At 55.4% G+C, this 19,066-nt stretch overlaps 2 protein-coding genes across 7 annotated transcripts in view; one reads left to right on the top strand and one right to left on the bottom strand.

Annotated features, from left to right (window-relative positions):
- Positions 1-383: 383 nt before the first annotated feature.
- Positions 384-10,632, bottom strand: mepcea (methylphosphate capping enzyme a). 5 transcript variants are annotated; one of them, XM_069186753.1, is made up of 6 exons: positions 8,721-9,271; positions 7,964-8,107; positions 5,836-7,878; positions 3,235-3,453; positions 2,822-2,948; positions 384-2,723 (listed from the first exon to the last, which is right to left on the bottom strand). In XM_069186753.1, exons 3-6 carry the CDS (start codon positions 7,831-7,833, stop codon positions 2,668-2,670), a joined length of 2,400 nt encoding a protein of 799 aa, XP_069042854.1. In that variant the 5' UTR covers positions 7,834-7,878; positions 7,964-8,107; positions 8,721-9,271; the 3' UTR covers positions 384-2,667. The 5 variants fall into 5 exon arrangements, with proteins under 5 accessions (XP_069042854.1, XP_069042856.1, XP_069042855.1 ...); XM_069186755.1 differs by having other exon boundaries at positions 8,002-8,107; XM_069186754.1 differs by lacking the exons at positions 7,964-8,107; positions 8,721-9,271 and adding an exon at positions 9,301-9,384.
- Positions 10,633-10,758: 126 nt separating this feature from the next.
- LOC102691984 (zinc finger CW-type PWWP domain protein 1-like) overlaps positions 10,759-19,066 on the top strand; it is a 16,120-nt gene continuing 7,812 nt past the window's right edge. The window contains exons 1-8 of one of the 2 annotated variants that reach the window (XM_015340499.2): positions 10,759-11,087; positions 12,535-13,340; positions 14,457-14,568; positions 14,914-14,980; positions 15,694-15,866; positions 16,368-16,478; positions 17,055-17,172; positions 18,580-18,652. In XM_015340499.2, the coding sequence (XP_015195985.2) occupies positions 11,072-11,087; positions 12,535-13,340; positions 14,457-14,568; positions 14,914-14,980; positions 15,694-15,866; positions 16,368-16,478; positions 17,055-17,172; positions 18,580-18,652 (1,476 nt within the window). In that variant the 5' untranslated portion in view covers positions 10,759-11,071. Of the gene's footprint in view, positions 11,088-12,514; positions 13,341-14,456; positions 14,569-14,913; positions 14,981-15,693; positions 15,867-16,367; positions 16,479-17,054; positions 17,173-18,579; positions 18,653-19,066 lie in introns of both variants that reach the window. The other variant, XM_069186758.1, reaches the window with a different exon arrangement.

Raw genomic sequence — 19,066 nt, 5'->3', positions numbered from 1 at the left:
GACTGTCCAGAAAAGCACTTTATGTGTAAGAAATTATTATTATTGGTGCACCACACAGTGTATACATCCTTAGGCAAAAGAGCTGATCTTGTGCCTGTACATCCGAGGAAACTATATAAACAACATATAAAATATAAATCTGCTGGAATTCACGTGACACTCGTGCCGCTGGTTCTTGGTGTGTGCATGCTCAGATGTGCGCGGGGCTGGGAGCTGTGAATCACTGAAACACAGCCCCAGCCTGACTGATCTCAGCGTTTGCGCTAGCACACAGGTAAGTCACAGCTGGATAGGTGACCTGGCTTGACCTTCCACAACCCCTGCCTGCACCAGGTGGCAAGTGCTTACAGACCTGTGGGAGAGGATGATAAAATACAACTTCCTTCGGAGGGTGGCCACTCAAACTTTAATGGCAATCATTGTTAAAAAAAAAAACAACAACAAAGAAAGATAAGAAGACACAATCTGATCTCTTACAGTCTCTCTGGCCACGGGGCAACAGGGTTCAATACCTCGCGTCATATTTCTGTCTCTCTGATCTCCCTATAGATCGACCGCTCCACAACTGGAGCTGCGGCACTGAAAAGTTCTACCCCGCGCTCTCGAGACCAGGGGCTGGCCGCAGTCATCACGGCCTGGCCTGGGTGCACGTCCCGGCTCTCTGCAAGACAGGAGGCCCGAGCTGGAACCCAGGAGAACGCTGGCAATGACAACACTCTCCAGCTTCTCTGTAGAGATCAACGGGTATCATACAGATGAAAAATACAAACTGCTCAAGGCCCACAGCTGATGATGACGAGGCAATGGAGGAGCAGGGGGAATATTTTGCCAAAATTCGGGAAAGCATGGGCTAACTCACCCCAGCCCAGTGGGCGCTCTGCCAAATTCAAGCTTGGGGGGCTCATATGACCTTTACTGTTTTGCATCTGTGAGCCCTGCTGTCCTGTACGCTAGAGGTCATGTGAGCTTTGCTGTCCTGTGTGCTAGAGGTCACATGAGCGCTGCTGTCCTGTATGCTAGGTCTCATGAGCTCTGCTGTCCTGTATGCTAGAGGTCGCATGAGCTCTGCTGTCCTGCGCGCTAGAGGTCACGTGAGCTCTGCTGTCCTGCGTGCTAGACGTCACATGAGCTCTGCTGTCCTGCGCGCTAGAGGTCACGTGAGCTCTGCTGTCCTGCGCGCTAGGTCTCATGAGCTCTGCTGTCCTATGCACTAGAAGCGTGAGCTCTGCTGTTTCCTGTGCATTAGAGGTTGTGTGAACTCTGCCGATATGTATCCCAGTAGTCATGAGCTCTGCTGTCCTGTGCACTAGAGGTCACATGAGCTCTGCTGTCCTGTGCACTATAGGAAGCATGAGCTCTGCTGTCCTATGCACTAGAAGCGTGAGCTCTGCTGTTCTGTGTGCTAGAGGTCACATGAGGCCTGCTGTTCTGTGCGCTAGAGGTCACATGAGGTCTGCTGTCCTGTGCACTAGAGGAAACATGATCTCTGCTGTCCTGTGTGCTAGAGGTCACAGGAGCTTGTGTCCTGTGCACTAGAGGTAGTGAAAGCTCTGCTGATATGTATCCCAGTAGTCACGTGAGCTTGGCCATCCTGTGCACTAAAAGCGCAAGTTCTGCGGTCCTGTACAGTGGACGTCGTGTGAGCTCTGCTGTCCTGTGTGCAAGAAAAAGTATAGCGCTCTGCTGTCCTGTAACCTAGTAGTCATGTGAGCTCTCCGGCACACTGCCTGCTTGGAGAACCAGTAGGCACAGCTGGCTCATGAGCCCTTTCCTTTACGAATTCCAGAAGGCAGGATGACTAGGTACCCCCAGTGGCTCAAACAACACCCCTTTCTGTATCTGAAAGACATATTTCTTTATTGCCCCCCCCATCTTTAAGGCTGACAGCCCAGGCAGAGAATCCTCTGCAAAAAGCAAGAACAGCTGAATACAATCCATGTTGAACAAGTGTCAAACCTCCAGGTGAACAGTCAGGAAGACGGGGCAAAGGTCGCGCACCAGCCTTCACGGAGACGGATCGCCCTTTCCCGAAAGAGCCCTCGAGGCCGAGAAGGCGCAGGGCTCCGGCCTCTGGCAGCCAGGGGGTTCGGGCTGGCCCTGCAGGCGCCCCCAATGTCAGCGCAAGCCCAGCCCTATGTCCCTTCACCGGGCCCCACATGGGCTGTCCTCACCCCTGACCCCTGACCCCACAACAAGCTGCAGCAGACCGGGGGCGACTCTCCCCAGCACTACAGAGACGCTCCTTCCTTGAAGTCAGGGGGTCCGAGCCGGAGATCATCTGGAACTGGTAAAAAGACAAAGCCGTAGGGAGAGCTGCCCTGCATTCCAAACCCAGGAGCGCCGGCGGTTTTACTTCTTTTATTAACAGTTCCATTGTGGGGAAAAAAAAATCAAACGCAAAAAAAAAAATCAACAAGGGGTTGTCAAAGCACGCAAATGGAGTCTGAACACCTCTGCGTCGAAAATGAGGCGTGTCATCGTCTCGGTCCCCGGTGTCGCTCTGTGGGCATCTTGTCCAGCTAATCCGGACGCCCGCCCAGCTGACCCCCCCCCTCCCACCCGCGGAAAAGTCATGTGCTGGTTTGCGTCGGGTGTCGGGGGGCCGAGTTGGCGTCTCTCCGCGTCCTCCTCCGCCGAGCTCCGCTGTCCGGCTCACGGGCTCGTGGGCTACTTCCGCGCAGACGAGGGCCCTTTGTGGAACAGGTAGATCGGCCGCTGGAACCCTGCAACCGAGGCGACACGCAGAGGTCAGCCGCGGGCGGACACGGGGGGCAGCGAGGGAGGGGCGGGTCAGGAAGGGAGACGGACCGGCGCACCACACCTTTCGAGGAGCTCTTGGGCGTCCCGATCAGCTCGTAGCTGGAGAAGCCCACCTCCGGCCCGGTCAGGTAGGAGCTGAACTGGTCAGGCTTGAAACGGATGCTGTAGTAGTTCTTATAGATGGTCTCCTGCACCGGAGAGAGAGGGAGAGAGTGCAGAGAGGGGAAGAAAGGGGACAGAGGAGAGCGGAGAAAGGAGAAAGGCAGAGAGAGAGAGAGAGGAGAGAGGAAGAGAAAGCGTGGGTGGAAGGAGGGGAGAAATGGAGGAAGAGAAAACAGAGAGGATAGAGAAGAAGAACAAGCAGAGAGAAAAGCTAATTAGTGACAGAGCCACACAACAAAGTACACCATGGCACATATTACATTGGCCGGAGGGACAAAAGGGGAATCTGGAGACCTCCCTCTCCCCCCTCACCGTTAGTTTCTTCCTCTTGCCATACGAGGCCCAGGGCTGGGGCTCCAGGATGAAGATGCCCCCTGGCTGCAGGTGGCGGTAGACGCGCTTGAAGAGGCGCTGCAGGCCGGCGTCACCCCAGTTCAGGTGCACCCACTTGGTCATGCTGAGGCACAGGATGACGTCGTACTCTGGCTTCTGGGACACGAGGAGCTCGTCATTGGGCAGGACATAATTACCCTGAGACAGAGGAGCATGAAGCAGATCAGGCAGGCGTACTCCTGCGAGGGGTGAGTTACAGAGCTCACTGTTCTGTTAGACATGCATACAGGCATACACTAAAACACACATGCATTGATACAGTGAAGCACACACACAGTAGAAGACCATCACAGTCTGCACACACACAAAAAGTCAGTGCAACACCGTCACAGTCTGCACGCGCACACAGTCAGTCTGCACAGACACCGAGTCAGTGCAACACCGTCACAGTCTGCACGCGCACACAGTCAGTCTGCACAGACACCGAGTCAGTGTGACACCATCAGTCTGCACACACACCAAGTCAGTGCAACACCGTCACAGTCTGCACGCGCACACAGTCTGGACAGACACCGTCACAGTCTGCACGCGCACACAGTCAGTCTGGACAGACACCGAGTCAGTGCGACACCGTCAATCTGCACGCGCACAGTCAGTGCGACACCGCCACAATCTGCACGCGCACACAGTCTGTCTGCACAGTCAGTGCAACACCGTCAGTCTGGACGTGCACACAGTCAGTGCGACAGTCTGCACAGACACCAAGTCAGTGCGACACCGTCACAGTCTTCACAGACACCAAGTCAGTGCGACATCGTCACAATCTGCACGCACACACAGTCAGTGCGACACCGTCACAATCTGCACGCACACACAGTCAGTGCGACACCGTCACAATCTGCACGCACACACAGTCAGTGCGACACCGTCAGTCTGCACGCGCACACAGTCTGTCTGCACAGTCAGTTCAACACCGTCAGTCTGGACGTGCACACAGTCAGTGCGACAGTCTGCACAGACACCAAGTCAGTGCGACACCGTCACACTCTGCACAGACACCAAGTCAGTGTGACACCGTCACAGTCTGCACGCGCACACAGTCAGTCTGCACAGACACCGAGTCAGTGCAACACCGTCACAGTCTGCACGCGCACACAGTCAGTCTGCACAGACACCGAGTCAGTGTGACACCATCAGTCTGCACACACACCAAGTCAGTGTAACACCGTCACAGTCTGCACGCGCACACAGTCAGTCTGGACAGACACCGTCACAGTCTGCACGCGCACACAGTCAGTCTGGACAGACACCGTCACAGTCTGCACGCGCACACAGTCAGTCTGGACAGACACCGTCACAGTCTGCACGCGCACACATTCAGTCTGGACAGACACCGTCACAGTCTGCACGCGCACACATTCAGTCTGGACAGACACCGAGTCAGTGAGACACTGTCACAGTCTGCACGCGCACACAGTCAGTCTGCACAGACACCGAGTCAGTGCGACACCGTCAATCTGCACGCGCACAGTCAGTGCGACACCGCCACAGTCTGCACGCGCACACAGTCTGTCTGCACAGTCAGTGCAACACCGTCAGTCTGGACGTGCACACAGTCAGTGCGACAGTCTGCACAGACACCAAGTCAGTGCGACACCGTCACAGTCTGCACAGACACCAAGTCAGTGCGACATCGTCACAATCTGCACGCACACACAGTCAGTGCGACACCGTCAGTCTGCACGCGCACACAGTCTGTCTGCACAGTCAGTGCAACACCGTCAGTCTGCACGCGCACACAGTCTGTCTGCACAGTCAGTGCAACACCGTCAGTCTGGACGTGCACACAGTCAGTGCGACAGTCTGCACAGACACCAAGTCAGTGTGACACCGTCACACTCTGCACAGACACCAAGTCAGTGTGACACCGTCACAGTCTGCACGCGCACACAGTCAGTCTGCACAGACACCGAGTCAGTGCGACCCCGTCACAGTCTGCACAGACACCAAGTCGGTGTGACATCGTCACAATCTGCACGCGCACACAGTCAGTGCGACCCCGTCACAGTCTGCACAGACACCAAGTCGGTGCGACCCCGTCACAGTCTGCACAGACACCAAGTCGGTGCGACCCCGTCACAGTCTGCACAGACACCAAGTCGGTGCGACCCCGTCACAGTCTGGACGTGCACACAGTCAGTGCGACAGTCTGCACAGACACCAAGTCGGTGCGACCCCGTCACAGTCTGCACAGACACCAAGTCGGTGCGACCCCGTCACAGTCTGCACGCGCACACAGTCAGTGCGACCCCGTCACAGTCTGCACAGACACCAAGTCAGTGCGACACCGTCAGTCTGCACGTGCACACAGTCTGCCTGCACAGTCAGTGCAACACCGTCAGTCTGGACGCGCACACAGTCAGTGCGACAGTCTGCACAGACACCGAGTCAGTGCGATACCGTCACAGTCTGCACGCGCACACAGTCAGTGGGACACTGTCACAGTCTGTGAAACATTGACCCGCTGGGACCGATTCTTGGCACAGTCGCCAGCGGTGCTCACCTTCGACTAGGACTCACCTGCACGAACGTGACGTTGGCGGGGAAGTCTCCCGGAGCCGAGGGGGCGGGCTGAGCCACAGGCGGGGCGGCGATGGGCCCCCGGCAGATCCGCAGAGAGATGGGGAAGGGGTGTCTGGCGGCGGGAGGCGCAGGCAGGCGGCTCTGGGAGCCGGTGGAGTCTTCTACCACGTTCCCCGTCCTCTTTTCCTCCTGCTCCTCCTGCTGCACCTGTATGGCCGCCTCCTCCTCCTGGTTCCCCAGAGAGGCTCCCTCACGATCCTGCTCCTGCTCCCGATCCTGCTGGTGATCCCGATCCAGCTCCTGCTCGTGCTGGCGATCCTGCTCCTGATCCCGATCCAGCTCCTGCTCGTGCTGGTGATCCTGCTCCTGATCCCGATCCAGCTCCTGCTCGTGCTGGTGATCCTGCTCCTGATCCCGATCCAGATCCCGTGCTCGATCCGGCTCCTGCTTCCGTTCCTGACCCGGATCCCGACCCCGCTCCTGCTCCGCCGCCCCCTCCCTGCGCCGCTGCCGCGCCTCCTCGGCCGCCAGCTCGGACAGGTAGTGCCGGACGTTCTGCCGCGCGGCGTGCACCAGCGCGCCGTCGATGTCCAGGCCGGTGACGCGGGCCGGCTGCCAGTTCTTGGCGAGGGTCAGCGTCAGGTGGCCCGTGTTGCAGCCCAGGTCCAGCACGGCCTTGCCCCGGAACCACTCGGGCCGCAGCACCCTGACGCGCGGGTCCTCGCTCCAGCCAGGGTTGCGGTAGCCGTAGTACTTGTTGTAGTTTCCGTACTGGAACTTGCGCTGCTGCTGCTGCTGCTGCTGCTGGCGGCGCCGCCGGTGCGTCCCGGCGCCCCCGCGGGCGCACGAGGCCGAGGCGGCGCTGCCCGGCGCCCCCATCCCGCCGGCGCCCCCGCCCACGGGGGTCTGGAAGGTTTGGGCTTGCTGCCGGGCCGCCCGCCCCTTCTCCGGGGTGACCTTGCGGCCGCCCGCGGCGGGGCCCGGCCCGGCGGCGGCCGAGGAGGAGTCGGACTTGCTGGACGTGCGCCGGCGCTTGCGGTGCCTCGCCGGGCAGGAGGGCGGCGCCGCCGAGCCCGGGGGGGCCGAGGCGCAGGAGGAGGGGTCGGCCGCGCTGGGCGGCAGGATGGGCTGCACCACCTCGTCGCGGCAGTTGATGGAGGTGTTGAGCTCGTAGGGCCGCGGGGACTCCGGCACGGGCGTGAGGCCGGCCCCGGGCGCGGCGCCCTCGGCGGGGGCCTGCGGGACCGCGCTCCCGGGCACGGAGGAGGACAGCGCCGCCCCGGCGCCCCGGCCCTCGCGCAGGGCGCCCGCCCGGCCCGGCTCGGCGGGGTCCGGCTGCGTGGAGACGCCCCCCCCGCCGCCGCCGCCGCCGCCGCCTCCGCCGTGGTGCCGGTGCCGGTGCCGCTTGCGGCCCCCGCCGCCCGTCTTCATGGGCGACACCAGCAGGCCGGTCTCTCCGCCGGCGCAGTTCAGGTTGAGCGGGTCGGTGATGTCCTTGGGGATCAGGATCTCCACCGGGTCGCGGCTCTTGGCGGGCAGCGGGGAGGACTTGGGCGTCTCGGCGTTCAGCGCGCGGTTCACCTCCTCGTCCAGCAGGCTGTTGAGGTTCAGGGGGTCGAAGATGTTGCCCCCCAGGAGGAAGTTGGTGGGCAGCACGGGGTCGCTCTCCGAGTTGGCGCGCCGCCGCCTCTTGCTGAAGCCGGGGTGCTTGAACCCCACGTTCACGCTGTTCCTGCGCTTGAAGGCCTTCTGCTGCTGCTGCTGCTGCTGCTGCTGCTGCTGGAGCCCGTTCTTGGGCCTGGCGGCGCCGCAATCCCGGCCCGGCTGCTCCGCCGGCTCCGTGCCCGCTTGGGCGGCGGCGCCCCCCTGCGGGCGGGGGGCGCTGCTGCGGTCGCCGGCGCACTCCCCCTCCGGCTGCGCGCGGCGCTGGGGCTGGTCCTGGGGCCCGCTGGCGCCCAGCCCGGCCGGCTCCTTGTCCACCGACATCTCGATCATCTCCTGCTGGGCCCCGGGGCGACGCCGGCGGCACTGCGCATGGACCTGCGGAGCAGACACAGGGGGGCGAGAGTCAGCGCGGCACGGCGGCGGGGAGCACCGCGTCTCCCACCCCTCCCATCCCGCTCACCTCATAGGCCGCCCGACGATCGCTCTAGCCCCTCTCACCTCTACAACAACTCCCCCCCCAGCCTCCTCTGGCCTTGAGAGCACCAGCACACTTTCCCCGACAAAGACGTGTTTCACAGAAACCAGGCAGCCAAGCAGCCCGTCCCTGCAGAAAACAGAATTCCTTCAGCGGCTGACAAACGTCTTTCTTTTGTTTTTTTAGTCCTCGGCACTAGGAGCTGCTTGGCTTTGCGAATGAGCTGCCGAGTCTCTTGTCCATGTGCTTTGTGGTAGCAGCAAAGCAGGAAAAAAAAAACGTTGTCTATTCGTCCGGCAGCGTCAGCCCACCCTCTCCCGTGCGTGCCCCTGCGTGCTCCCGCCCCCTCCCGGCAGCGAGGAAGAGATTTGCATAGCCACGCCCCCGCGTCGCCAAACGTCCCCCCGCGCTCATGAATAATTCATGAGACATAGGAGCTCTATGGAGGCAAGAAAAAAAGCGCACACATACACACACACACGGAGACACAGATACACACATACACGCAGCCTGGTCGCCGTATTCTCCGCCTTCCCGTTTGCTGAAGCTGCACCCCCAACTTTCCCTCCCCCGAGTTTTTTTAGTAAGTCAATCGGAAAAATTAAATCCACCCAACAACTGACTTGGCGAGAGACATTTTTTTTTCTGGATCGTGCCCGCAAGTTTTGTTTTTTCTTAAATATATATTTATACATTAAAAGTACCACACGAAATCAAAAAGTATGAAATCTGCAAGACCCACCCCCTCCAAGAAATCAGTTTTCGTCTGAACTGAATTATTTAAAAAACAAAAAAACAATTTTTTTGTTTGAACTCGCAGTCAGTGTGTGTGTGAGTGTCAGTGAGCTCTCTCTCGCTGGACCCCCCTCTCGCGGCTCTAATCAGCGAGACTAGCTCGAGCTGCTGGATCTCGCGCTGCGTTTTGGCGTCTCCTCGAGCTTTATATGTCTCTCGTGTAGCCCAGGAAAAAAAGACCGGCAGCCACGCCAGCCAATCAGAGGAGGAAATACCTCCCCGCCTTTCTTCGTCTGACCAATAGGAAGGAACGGGGGGAGAGGCGTAACGACTAACCTCGTCTCTTCCTCCCCCCTTTTCCCTGTAGGTCTCTAGTACAGTGCCTGACAAAAATACATTTCCCACAAGGGCTGGACGCTATTTTTATAAACCAACGCCCTAATATGCGAAAAACAAATGAAAATAATTTCACTGCGTCTCGGCTGACTTTCAGCGTTGGCCTGTTTTTTTTTAATTACAACCGACAGCACTTTTTCTCCCTGTTCAGACAGGAAACCGCCGCGGCCACCCCAACCCGTGTAAACAACCTGGTGTTTCACTGCCGCCGGAACGAATCTCGCTCTTTCTCCGGCACAGCCGCACCCACACAAAGGACGATAAAATGCTCGCACGCTGAATAGTGTGATGTGTCTTCGAGAAAGAAAGTCGTAGCGGTTAAAACGCGGTCCCCGCCCCCTCCCCCTTCCACCGCTTCCCCTCCCCCCCAGCACTCGGCGCTTGCCTGCGACAGCACGTGAGGCAGGTCCTCGAGCCTTCCGTGGAGGATTCTGGGACATGTAGTTTTCCCAGTCGCGACAGTCCACTCCAGACGGTTTCGCGACTGGAGAGCTTCTTCCTAAACGCGCACAGTGAAGCGCAAGGCGTGTTATAAACGCACCTCTTTCCACTGACGTCTTCTTAAGCACGTCAGTCTTTTACCCTCTGATGACCGTCTTCGAGTTACAAAGCTCACCACAGCGAATTCACCGTGAAGAACTAACGTTGTTCAGTGACCCCGTGGTTCACGCAGCGGCATCTACACGACTAGATGCTTGCAAAATCCAGCCGCCCCCCCCCCCTTCGTTCGATACAACGTTATTCACTCCTCCACTTCATTTTATTACAATAAAGCCACCCGCAGTGGAGCGTTTTAGAACTGTCCCCTGCGCACAGGTGCCGGCTGAGTGACAGAGGTCAGTCCTCTCTCGTGTGATGTTCCCACCCGCGGGCCCGGGCTGGACCGACTTCACGCCTCCAGGCCCCCGTGTCGCCCGAACGGCGCACACGTTCCCACGAAGCGTTAACCAGGAGTAAGCGCCCCTCGCACCACCCAGGCAACGTACACAATAAATCGAGTGGCCTGTGGTCTGTCGCAGTTTCGGCCTCCCTTGTCCATTAATCCCGGTTCGGCGGAGATTTTTAACCAGGTGCGGCACATAACCCCCTTCCACAGCCCCGCGAACACCAGCAGTGAGTTACTGTGATGTGTTGCTGCTACTGACCTCCGTTTCCATCGCGTTCCTTGAACACACAGGCGCCCGGAGTGCACAAATCCTGTCGCAACACGCGAAGCACAGGAGTCGGGAAACCAGCGAACCGGTTGTCAGCCAGTGCTGGATAAAATCCGAGGAGGCAGAACAGGTAAATAAGAATAGGCCAGTTGGCAGCATCCATAAAGATAACTGGTAAGAATGTGTCCACAAACACCACTCGTTGAGGTAAATTCATTACAGATTAACGTGGTTTAGTCGTCGTTCTGGCGCTCTTCTGACGTCATGATACATCGTTAACAGCTGGAACAGCATTTCTTGTATATTTTCTCCCGCTTTGTGATATTCTTTCTTTACAACGATAACAGAGTACAGTAATAACCCTCAGACGTCAGGCCTACGTGCAAAGAAATAACATTGAAATAAATGCTAGTATTTCCATGTAAACGTGCCACTCGCCTGCTATTTCAACTACACTGACTCCGTTGGCGAGGGCAAGTGAACGAGTAACCGTAGTGCTGAGGAGCCGAGGACTGTGGCATTTTTTTGATCCCTTGCATACATGATATAACCGCTCTTTTGTAGAGTGTTTTTACACAATGTATTATTCCGTATTGTGTTAGATCTTAGATCTGGCTCGAGACCGCCCTCGGCCCAGCGTGCTCGGAGGGCGGCAAGGCGCGCGAGACCTACCCCGTTGCCCGCGCCAGTCCTCGCCTCGCTGCCCCTAAAAAACGGCTCTAAAACTTGTGACGAATTTTGTTCAGCTTTGTGTTCTCCATCTCCGAGTTTTACTTGTTAAGACAGAAACCTGGCGGTTTTGTGGAGAATGGACGAAGGAAAAGGTAAAAAAAGGAGCGTTTTTTCTCTTTTAATCTTGTTCCAGCCTGGGTAGGCAAGGCCCGGTCCAGCTGTGGGATTTCCGTCACGGTACCCGCGACCGGTGTTACTTGGGACCAATGACTTTTTTATGAATTTATTCTACATTTGCTTGTGTTCTGTTCACATTTTCCCGAGTTTTTATTTTAAAGATGTGATACCCCTCTTTGAACGGATAACATGTTACTTTCAGTCGCTTTTCCCAACCAATGTACAAACCTTATCGCCATTGGTTCTTTAGTTTTCTTTTAAAATGTAAAGAAATGGATGAGATCGCAAGTAAATGAATACACTTCATAAATCCGAAGTCATTGTTTTCAGTAAAAGAAACAACAGTTTCTATCCACCGTACAGAAAATGTGATTCGATTACATTTGACTGCAATTTAACATACAGATCGTCAATCTGTCTTCGATGTGAATTACATAGACAATTGGGGCTTTAATTATTTAAATCTTTCCTTTTTCGGGTGTCTGGTCTGGAAGGAAATTGACAGTACGTTTTAACAATGTTTATATGAGACCCACCACCAAATATTGTACATTGAGGTTTAATAATATTGGAAACCTGGTTGAGAACCTTTCAAAAACCAAATTATTACAAATCTCAAGTGACTCCCTAAAGTAAATGTGGGTAAATTATGTAAAACACATACATAATTCAAAGACCTGCACGTGTCTGAGACCAAGGTTGTGTATGTGAGACTGCAAGCGTGAATGTGTTACTTAAGAGTGTGTGAGTCCTTGAGAGTCTGTCTGTGGGTGTGTGTGAGTCTTGATAGTGTGTCTGGGTTGTGTGTGAGTCATGAGAGTATGTCTGGGGTGTGTGTGTGAATCTTGAGAGTGTATTTGGGTGTGGGTGAGTCCTGAGAGTGTGTCTTGATGAACTCACCTACTGTGTTTTCTCAAATAAGGCGACAGTGGTGCAGTGGTTAGCGCTGAAGCCCAGTAGCACTGGGGCCCAGGCTGCTATCTGTGTGGAGTTTGCGTGTTCTCCCTGTGTTTGCGTGGGTTTCCTCCCACAGTCCAAAGCCATGCTGGCAGGTTCATTGACTTCTGGGAACACTGGCGCTGGTGTGAGTGTCTGTGTGTGTACCCTTTGCACAAAGGGTGGTGGGAGTGTGGATCAAGCTGTCCAGATGTGTTGCTAAAGCCGATATCCAGGGCCCTTTCATGAAACAGCTGGACAAGATCTTGGCATCGATTGGCTACCAACTAGCAAACCTGGCACATGTGCCAACAGGCCTGCTCTCGCCTGCCACCTTCCTCCTGTGCTTCAAGAGTGATTCCTGAAATCTGACAGCGAGTCCTCCGGCAGCTTGTCCAGCCGGCGTTCTTGGATTTAAGCACGACAGCGTTTCAGATGTGTGTGTCCCTAGTTTATGTCCCATCAGTATGTCTTTGTGTTGTGCAGAGAAGCTGAAGATGAAGAAGCCAAAGTTCGCTCCCCCAGTCGCCCTGGGTGGGCCGGGCGACGGACAGGGGAAAGGGCCGCAGGAGGAGAGGGGAGCAGGAGTGAGGGAGAGGGAAAAGGCGGCGGGGTCGAGAGGAAGGCCATGTCGGAAGGCCGGCGAGGAGAGCCCGGGACGGGGAATCGGAGCAGGGAGAAGCGCAGGAGAGGAATCCACGGAGGTGTTGGGAAAGGGGCCGATTCCTCGGACGGGGAAGAGCAGGTCAGCGGCTGCGGGCGGCAAGAGGCCCGAGGAGCGGAGCCTGAGGGTGCCGGGGCTGGAGGGCCAGGCAAGGGAGCTCCTGGGGCCTGGGAGGACAGGGGGGGAGAGAAGGAGGAAGGGGAAGGCTGTAGGCCCCGGTGGAGGTTCGGGAAGGGGAGAGGGGTGGGAGGAGAAGACCCTCCGGGGGGAAGAGGAGGAGGGCACTGCGCGGCCAGGCCCAGCTGGGATAAAGGAGAGCCTGGCAGGCTGCACGGGTGGAAAGGGCTGGGCGGGATTGCAGCCCGGAGGCAAGAGAGCGGGAGCCGCAGAGCCGAGCGGGAGGAAGAAGGACAGAGTGGGCGGCCAGCGCGGAGACAGGCCACTGCCCGGAGGGACGGGCTCTGTCCTGAAAGAGGGAGCAAAGGAGGGAGACCGGCCCAAAAGCGACAAGAAGAAACCAAAGATGAAAACTGGGGAGTCAGACCAGGAGCCTGAGGAGAAACCTAGAGGCCTACCTGTCTGGAGGACAACAGGGGAAGAGAGGGCAGGGACCCCAAAAAACAGCAAGGTAACAGAGGGGTGAGAGAAGAGTGTGGGTTAGAGAGGGGGTGAGAGAGGAGTGTGGGTTAGAGAGGGGGTGAAGGAGGGTGGGTGAGAGAGGAGTGTGGGTTAGAGACGGGGTGAGAGGGGAGTGTGGGGGTGAGAGAGGAGTGTGGGTTAGAGAGGGGGTGAGGGAGGGTGGGGTGAGAGAGGAGTGTGGGTTAGAGACGGGGTGAGAGAGGAGTGTGGGGGTGAGAGAAGAGTGTGGGTTAGAGAGGGGGTGAGAGGAGTGTGGGTTAGAGAGGGGGTGAGAGAGGAGTGTGGGGGTGAGAGAAGAGTGTGGGTTAGAGAGGGGGTGAGAGAGGAGTGTGGGTTAGAGAGGGGGTGAGGGAGGGTGGGGTGAGAGAGGAGTGTGGGTTAGAGACGGGGTGAGAGAGGAGTGTGGGTTAGAGAGCGGGTGAGAGAGGAGTGTGGGTTAGAGAGGGGGTGAGAGAGGAGTGTGGGGGTGAGAGAGGAGTGTGGGTTAGAGACGGGGTGAGAGAGGAGTGTGGGGGTGAGAGAAGAGTGTGGGTTAGAGAGGGGGTGAGAGAGGAGTGTGGGTTAGAGAGGGGGTGAAGGAGGGTGGGTGAGAGAGGAGTGTGGGTTAGAGACGGGGTGAGAGAGGAGTGTGGGGGTGAGAGAAGAGTGTGGGTTAGAGAGGGGGTGAGAGAGGAGTGTGGGTTAGAGAGGGGGTGAGAGAGGAGTGTGGGGGTGAGAGAAGAGTGTGGGTTAGAGAGGGGGTGAGAGAGGAGTGTGGGTTAGAGAGGGGGTGAAGGAGGAGTGTGGGGGTGAGAGAAGAGTGTGGGTTAGAGAGGGGGTGAGAGAGGAGTGTGGGTTAGAGAGGGGGTGAAGGAGGAGTGTGGGGGTGAGAGAAGAGTGTGGGTTAGAGAGGGGGTGAGAGAGGAGTGTGGGGGTGAGAGAAGAGTGTGGGTTAGAGAGGGGGTGAGAGAGGAGTGTGGGTTAGAGAAGGGGTGAGGGGGGGGCGAATGCTCATTGTGGTCTGCCTTTGCCCCGCCTGGCTCTTGTCTCCAATCTCCTTGTGCTGCCCATCCAAAAGATCAAGAAGGTAGCTGGAGACAAACGTCTCAGCCTCTGTCTTCTTCAGGATGGGGCCTCCTCAGTTTGGGAAGAGTGCTGTCCCAGCCCCTTTCTGTCTGACAGCCAGTACAACGCCATCTTCCAGGCGGTGCTGGACAAGTCTCTGGACAAGTGTCTGGGTAAGAGATGAGTAGTCAGCGTCATGTGGTGTTGCTGATGTGAGGTGTGTATGATCACACATACCAAACCTTCAGCACCAGGACATTAGGAATTGTAGTGAGAAAAGTGGTTCTGCCTGCACTGTTCACTACTGATATGAAGTTGTCTGTTTTGGCTCTGCTTTAGAGCAGAAGACTATCAGTGCTTTTTGGCAGCTTGCCAGCCCTGTGTTACAGTGGATTTACAGTGTAAGCCCCTTTGAAGCCAATTAAAAATATTTTTCATGAAACAGAGTACCTCAGTAAACTTCTGCGGCGATGGCTGTATGCCTGAATGTGTCCTGTGTGTGTGTATGTTTGCCGCAGACGATGCCAGGACTGTGCTGAGCGAGGTGGAACTCCTGCAGGCCAGCATCGATGAAGACAGTCAAAGGTGAGGAGGCGAAGACCCAGAGGTGTCTCGGTCCCGATCCAGTGTCAGCACAGCTGGGAAAAGCTGTTGAATTGACCCAGTTAAGCTGATAATGAACTGATTATGGTCTTTAAGAGCTGTGCTAGAATGAGGACCTATAGACTCACCAGTCCTCTGGGACCTGGAATACAGACCAATAAACTTTTATCACACTGTGACTAGAATTCTGCAAGGAGGTAATTTAATCATCAAACCTAAAACAGTCTTATTCTTTATTATGGTTAGTTGGTATGGCGCTGCAGAGTTTAGCATTGCAGCCTCACGGTGCTGGGGCCCTGCAATCAATTCCAGACCTGGGCTGCCGTCTGTGTGGAGTTTGTATGTTCCCCCCGTGTTCTCATGGGTTTCCTCCCACAGTCCAAAGAGATGCCGGTAGGTTAACTGGCCTCTGAGAAGACTGGAGTGGTATGAGTTTGTGTCTGTCTGCTCTGGATAGGCTCCGGCTCCCCCACGACCCTGAATCAGACAACAGGAGACTTTATTCAAGGCCACTTAGTGCAGTAAATTATAGAGTTACTTAACAAAAGGAACAGGGAAGAATGCGGCATACAAAATTACAGGTTAAGAAAAATGACAGCCCTCGCTGTGGTGGAATAATGATTCATTCCAGTTATCGATTAGAAATGTGTAAATACAATTTCTGCTATACTGCAACTGTTGTTGGGGTCACACAGAGGTCAGGACAAACGCCCCGAGTACAGGGACAGCGATGTGAGACTGGCTCCTGGCCACAAGAAGAGACATGCTCAGCAAGGAAATGGGCAACGCAGAGGAGAGCTGCTGCACAGCCAGAAGAAGGAGCAGGAGGAGGAAGGAGGGGAGGACAGCGATTCCAGTCAGGAGGACTGTGAGTTGAACTGTTGTCCAGCTGAGTTGTTTCAAACTGGGGGGATGGGGCTTGTGCAGTGGCTAGGGCTGGGGGTTGAGAAAGTGAGACTATCCGGTGTTTCACTTCTTATTCCAAAACCAGCCTTACCCTTACGGACCGTAACCATTCTGTTCTGTATTTGTGCCTATTACCATGATTTTACCATGCCTACACCGAGCGTTTGCTCAAACATTCACGGCAATCTCACTGTGCTGTACAGTGTCGAACCCCACTCACCCCCCACTCACATCACTAGAAGCAGGAGCCAGACATCTGTCCCCTGGGATTGCGGCCCGGGTAGCCCACCTCTGTCACCATTCCCTTGCCTTTGCAGCAGTGCCTGGGGGCAGACGCCCAGGCCGTACAGCCAGGCGTCACCCCCTCAGCCTAGCGAGTGAAAGACAGTTCAGCCTGCATTTGCAGAATGCAAGGTTTGGCTGTCATTGCTGGACTCACCTGTGCCCTGCTGTGCGGATGCAGGGAGCTCATGGGTGCAGTGCAGCAGGCCCAGCTGTGGGAAGTGGAGGCAGCTGAACTCTGACGTCGACCTCTCCGCTCTGCCTGAAGACTGGACCTGCTCTCAAAACACAGGTACGGCAAAGGGGACCAGACGGCCCTCGGGGCCACACAGGGATCTTCCTGCTTTCCGATCTACCTCGATGACTTCACTGAACCAACGAGTGACTTGATGGGTCCTAATGCTCTTGCAGGGCGAGGTGATGCACTGGCAGCAGTGTTTGCTACTCAGAGAGGAGCTGAGACAAGTCGTGAGAGCAGATAGCTGAGAGGGTGGCCTGGCGGAGCTAAACATTACTAATTTGTTCCACACACTGATCATCCCTCTATAAAGAGAGGTGTCTTAGAGCAGCTTATGATAAAAACTGAAATTTTGCCCAACTTCTTGTCCTATAACTCACCAGCAGGTACTTCCAAGGAAAGACTGCTCCCGGAGCAGTCCCATGGAAGCAAGCCCAATTAGTGGGTTGTCAGGCTGGACAGGCCACAGCTGTGGCAGCTTAAAGATCTTTGCAAGGCCTCACACTGTCAGCCTGCCCTACCAGAACATGTCACGGGGTTTGCTTTACCAGGACTTTTTCACTCTGGCTCTGTGTTGCAGTGCTGAGCAGGTCTCGCGTGCTTCCCTCTCACTGTCTCTGTGTGCCGCAGGCCCAGCACACAAGAGCTGCAGCTGCCCTGAAGAAAGATGGGAGGAGGGCAGAAGAGAGGTCGTTAACAGCCTGGTTCCTGGCTCCATTGTGTGGGCTCGGCAGTTCGGCTACCCCTGGTAAGGAACTAAAAAGACACACAGACAGACATGTACAGACATTACCTGGTAAGGAGCTAGAAAGACACACAGACAGACATGTACAGACATTATCCCTGATAAGGAGCTAGAAAGACATAGACGTACAGACATTACCCCTGGTAAGGAGCTAGAAAGACACAGACAGACATGTACAGACATTACCCCTGGTAGGGAGCTAGAAAGACATAGACATATACAGACATTACCCCTGGTAAGGAGCTAGAAAGACACAGACAGACATGTACAGACATTACCCCTGGTAAGGAGCTAGAAAGACATAGACATGTACAGACATTACCCCTGGTAAGGAGCTAGAAAGACATAGACAGACATGTACAGACATTACCCCTGGTAAGGAGCTAGAAAGACATAGATATGTACAGACATTACCCCTGGTAAGGAGCTAGAAAGACACACAGACAGACACAATATATTTGCTCATTAAAAATGAGAAGAACTTGGTCTCCTCTGAGCCTGGGCCTCCCCTCTGGACCCCAAATGTATCTGGATTTAACTCCCATCAGAGCTCCATGTTGCTTAACTAGGTCCAATTAAAGCTTAATTGAACTTAACGGAGTATGTAAAAGTGAATTGAAGGTTTCAGTGTGGCACAGAGCAGGAGTGAGATGCGCTTTACAGGCACAAGTGTGAAAGTGAGGCAGTGTTCAATGGCTGGGACGCTGGGTTCCTAATTGGAAGGCTATGGGATCAAGTCCCTGTGTGGCCACTGCTGTTTTACCCTTTGAAAAAAGGCACTTTCCCCAGCTCCCCAGCTTCAGTCCACCCGGGTATATCAGTGACTGAGATGGACTAGCTTTTCCTTCAGGTGAGAGGCACTCACTCTCAGCCCGCTTAACGCCACACTAACCAAAATCTGCTCAGGCCTGTGGTCTTTCAGGTGTGAGTACAGACTGTGTTCGAGATACTGTACTGTGTCAGCTCAGGTATTTCCAGTCTGCACCAAGCAGTATGTGTGGTGCCTCTGGATATTGCTCAGTCCTCACCTTATGATTGGCTGTGGTCTGGCCAGCAGAGGTCTCTCTCGGCTCAGAATTGGAACAGCAGTCTGAAGATGTGACTCATGGCCACAGTGAAGGCCAGCACACCTGTAAAGACACCTTACAGTAACTCTTCACACATTACCATAGTTAACTCACTTTATTTACTCTCCTGGCACAGCTTGGTCACAAGAAAGACCTGGTTGAACTCTGAAGCACAGTTGCCCCCTCTATCAGACTCTACTGAACAAAGCCATATGTCACCTGCACCAACAGCTCAGACACGTGGCCTGTGCTGTATGTATGACAGGTGCTGGCTGTCTGCCTGCCAGCGCACAGTATGGATGGATACATGACTTTACCTGGGCAATTGTTGCTCTTTGTGAAGGTGGCCAGCCATGGTGGAGAAGGACCCAGAGACGGGGGACTACATGGAGTTTCAGAATTCGAGGATTTCTCCAGTGAGGCTACAATTCTTCTTCCCTCCACCTGTAGCTGTATCCTCCACCTGTAGCCCTTGTTAAGCTACACATTTTAAAGAAAGGGCTATAACAGTGTTTCACAGGGGCCGCTGTTGACATATAGAATCACCTTGAACTATAACCTCTGGTATAGTTAGTGCTGCAAAAAAGTCTACATACAGTATACCATACACAAGCACGACAATACGCATCATGAAGACTGCACAGGTAACTAGGAATTTTGGTCAAGGAAAACGACAACCCTAAGAAAGATGTTCACATCTCACAAGGGGAGTTCTGGTTTTAGTAAGCTAAAGGCATCTTCCCGAAGGAAGTTTACGAAACAGGTAGAACCCTGGGCAGAAGGGGTCATCAGCAGTCTTTCCTGCCCGTTTCTTGTCTCTGGAATTGTAC

This window comes from Lepisosteus oculatus, chromosome 3 (assembly GCF_040954835.1).
Source record: "Lepisosteus oculatus isolate fLepOcu1 chromosome 3, fLepOcu1.hap2, whole genome shotgun sequence".
NCBI lineage: Eukaryota > Metazoa > Chordata > Actinopteri > Semionotiformes > Lepisosteidae > Lepisosteus > Lepisosteus oculatus.
Note: the sequence above shows the minus strand (reverse complement) of the source record. Positions and strands in the feature narration are given on the sequence as shown.